This window comes from Cupressus sempervirens, chromosome 1, assembly GCF_028749045.1.
Source record: "Cupressus sempervirens isolate cs-2001-9-10 chromosome 1, ASM2874904v1, whole genome shotgun sequence".
Taxonomy (NCBI): domain Eukaryota; kingdom Viridiplantae; phylum Streptophyta; class Pinopsida; order Cupressales; family Cupressaceae; genus Cupressus; species Cupressus sempervirens.
The window spans coordinates 675,883,071-675,886,280 of NC_143118.1; the positions used below are offsets into that span (position 1 = coordinate 675,883,071).

The following is a 3,210-nucleotide window of genomic DNA, read 5'->3' on the forward strand; positions in this document are numbered from 1 at the left end:
ACTTAATTGAACAACATAAAAAGATTATTATCTTTGAAAATATTAATATTAGAATATAATTTCTAAACTTGAACAATATGCATCCGATATATCTATATATAGCTAGGAGCCAACTTACTTTGACATCTAAGATTATAAATTCTTTGATATTCAACTACATACCAAATGTGTGTCTATATATAAATTCTTTGGTATTCTACTACATGTCAAGTGTGTCTATATATACACATATGACATGCAGTAGAATACCAAAGAATTTATAACTTTAGATGTCAAGTAAGTTGGCTCCTAGCTTTTTCCACTTTCCATCGTGGCCATACATGTGGTTATATAATTGTGGTCCAAGTTCCCTGATATTTCTATATATTTTATAATAATATGATATAATAATAATAATAATAAGAAGTTCCCTGATATTTCTATATATTATATAATACGATACAATAATAATAAACTTACCCGGCCGGTAGGAAAAAATATCTCAACCGGGTGGACTGCCTTGTTCCTCTAGATATCTGGCGCTATAATCAATGTCTTTGGAATATTTGCATAAAAGGCGACTAAGGATTAATTAGTTTGAAAAGCACGGTAGATATCCACGTAAAGTTTTCCCTGTTTAAACGGTGAAAACGACCGGCCCAGATATTTTTGGACGGCCACGTTGGCAGATATTTTTTGAAGTGTATTTAGCACGGTAAATCTCTACGTATTTCGATCTGATCTTTTACACGATTACGGTAAACCAATCCAGCGTATCACGTAACAGGACAAGATATTTCCTTACGATATTTAGATAATTAACTACTCTAATCAAAGCCTCTGGGTAGTTAACATTTGATCCTGGTCAAATCCTGAGTTAGAAGAAGATATTTAATACTGCCTGGGATTTTTGTGGGCAAATATTGGTTTCGGTGGGGACAATATACATTGTATATATTCCACTAGTGTAGTTGTTGTGGGCCTTGTTGTGCCGAAACGGTGCACTTTTAGTTTTGCTTGCGCAATTTCATTGGCTGAAAAACATGGCTGGTTTATGCTTGGATTGGTCAGATATTATTAGGCTTTGGGGATTCTCGTCGCCTAAATATCTTGGCCTGTGATTAAAAGGGGCGAAAATACAGCATAAAAGTAGGGAATCAGCAGTGTGAAAAAATTGTGAAGCGTTGGGTGCAATGAATGGTTGAATGGATTGTGAGGAAGAGATCATGTCTGAGAATGAAGAGTTTTCAAGCTGTGAATCTCTCACATCTGTGGGTTTTCCCCAATCAATGAGAGATGATAATGAGAAACTCTGCAACCAGTTTCTGGTAAATTGAATCAAACCATTGTCTTTTCTTTCTTTCTCTAAATGGAAAGGATGGTTTTGAATAAAGAGTTGCGTAACCTAACATGGAAATGTTTTTAGTTTTGCAATTGTTGCATGAACAAATTTTTTTGTAAAGCTTGCCAATGGGTTTTATAGGGTTGATTTTGTTCAGAAGATTTTTCTTCAAGCTTTTAACAATTGGGTGTTTTATTTTTCCAGTTGCCGGAGCATCCCGCATCATCTGAGACATCATGGACCGATGAAAAACATAGTTTGTATCTTAATTCCATTGAGGATGCCTTTGTCTCAAGTCTCTATCAGCGGGGTTATTATACACATCCTTGTAAAAGATTGCAAGTGGATCAAGGAGAAATATCCTCTGTTCTAAGACTGGATTTAAACGAGGTTTGTACTATATGGCCTAGATTCTTTCATCTTCTCTTTATTTAACAAAGGATTGGGATGGTTTTTGAGCTGTGCGTAACTTTACAGCCTTAGATTATTTTCATCTTCTTTGGTTTAATAAAAGAGAGTGATAAGCCTATTGACCTAAAAGTTATTACTGATGGATGCATAGGAAGCTGAATCTGGGTTTTCCGATGGTCATTTTGTGTATGGATTTCCTGAGAGCCAAAGCGAATCAGAAATGCCAAGGATCTATCGTCATGTTCAAAACCATTCAAAAAGGTGTAGATTAAAGAAGATGGGCGGCAGCAACAAGGTTCAGCAGTCGGATAGGATTGGTTAGTTCTTCCCCCTTGATTTTATCCATGGCCGCCTTCATTTTTAGTCATATTGGTAGATCTGAGCTTTTCTTCTTGAGGGTATTACCAATTATTTGCTTTCATCCATCATTGGGTCTATATCAGATTTTCAGTTGTATTTACATATTTTCAGGAATCATTCTGACATTGATGTCTGGCAGAGAGAAAAATCAAGAGGAAATTTCACCATGAAACCAGCAGGGGAATGACACAATTATCCGAAGATGATAGTGCAAGCAATTTCTGTGCGCAAGATCGGTTCACAGAAAATAGAATTATTTCAGGAATCAGTAACGGCCAGGAAGATCAGGTACAAGTTATAGATCAAAACCGTGGTATATTTTTTTGTTCAGATTGTTGAAAATAATCATAAAAATTCTGACTTGATAAAATTGGGTAATCAGGTTGTTCCATCCATTGATGAAATATCTGCCAAGGAAGATTGCAAGCCACGATAACAGTGTTTATTTATTCTGTGTGGGCTGTGGAAGGCTGACAAGTTAGGGATATTTATAATCAGTCAATTAATTAATTAATGTAATACGGATGAGATTTACGTAATTGATCTGTAATTCTTGGGAAAAGTGGTTTTGTTAAATACAGTGGCGCTGCAGTTATCGATTTATTGACGACTGCAACTCTCGTGATATTGGGGAAATGTTTTTAATTGGGGGAATGATTTACATCGAGGGAATACATGGGATTATATTGGTAAAAAGTGATTGTACTTTCGGTAACTTTTTTGAAAAAAATCTGCTCTATTAATGATCGTTAAATATTTTGGAAATATTACACGTGTTTCATTGCTCTCATATTCGATTACAAATTGGCCCGCATTTTGACTTTGTAAATGACGAAGCATAACTTTTGTTCCCACAATATGATGCCAAGTTTGAATGGCGCCAATGTAAGGATTAGGCTTTCAAATCCATTAACTCTTTGCTGCAGGGCGGAGCCCACATGTGGTCATCAAAATGGGGGATGTGTCCTCAGCAATATGCTTCTCTTAGTGCGTGGGCCTACTTATCTTGAACATTTCAATGACTTTTATTTGATGGATAAGTGTGAGTTATTGTTAATATTTAATAAATAATAGCTATTAATAATAGTTAATATTAATTATTATATATAAATATAAAA

At 35.1% G+C, this 3,210-nt stretch overlaps 1 protein-coding gene across 1 annotated transcript; it reads left to right on the forward strand.

The window, feature by feature from the left end:
- The first annotated feature begins 1,130 nt into the window (after window positions 1-1,130).
- On the forward strand, window positions 1,131-2,857 carry LOC149579676 (uncharacterized). The gene is made up of 5 exons (XM_089786561.1): window positions 1,131-1,307; window positions 1,526-1,711; window positions 1,884-2,049; window positions 2,232-2,380; window positions 2,475-2,857. Exons 1-5 carry the CDS (start codon window positions 1,185-1,187, stop codon window positions 2,526-2,528), a joined length of 678 nt encoding a protein of 225 aa, XP_089642687.1. The 5' UTR covers window positions 1,131-1,184; the 3' UTR covers window positions 2,529-2,857.
- The last annotated feature ends 353 nt before the right edge of the window (window positions 2,858-3,210 follow it).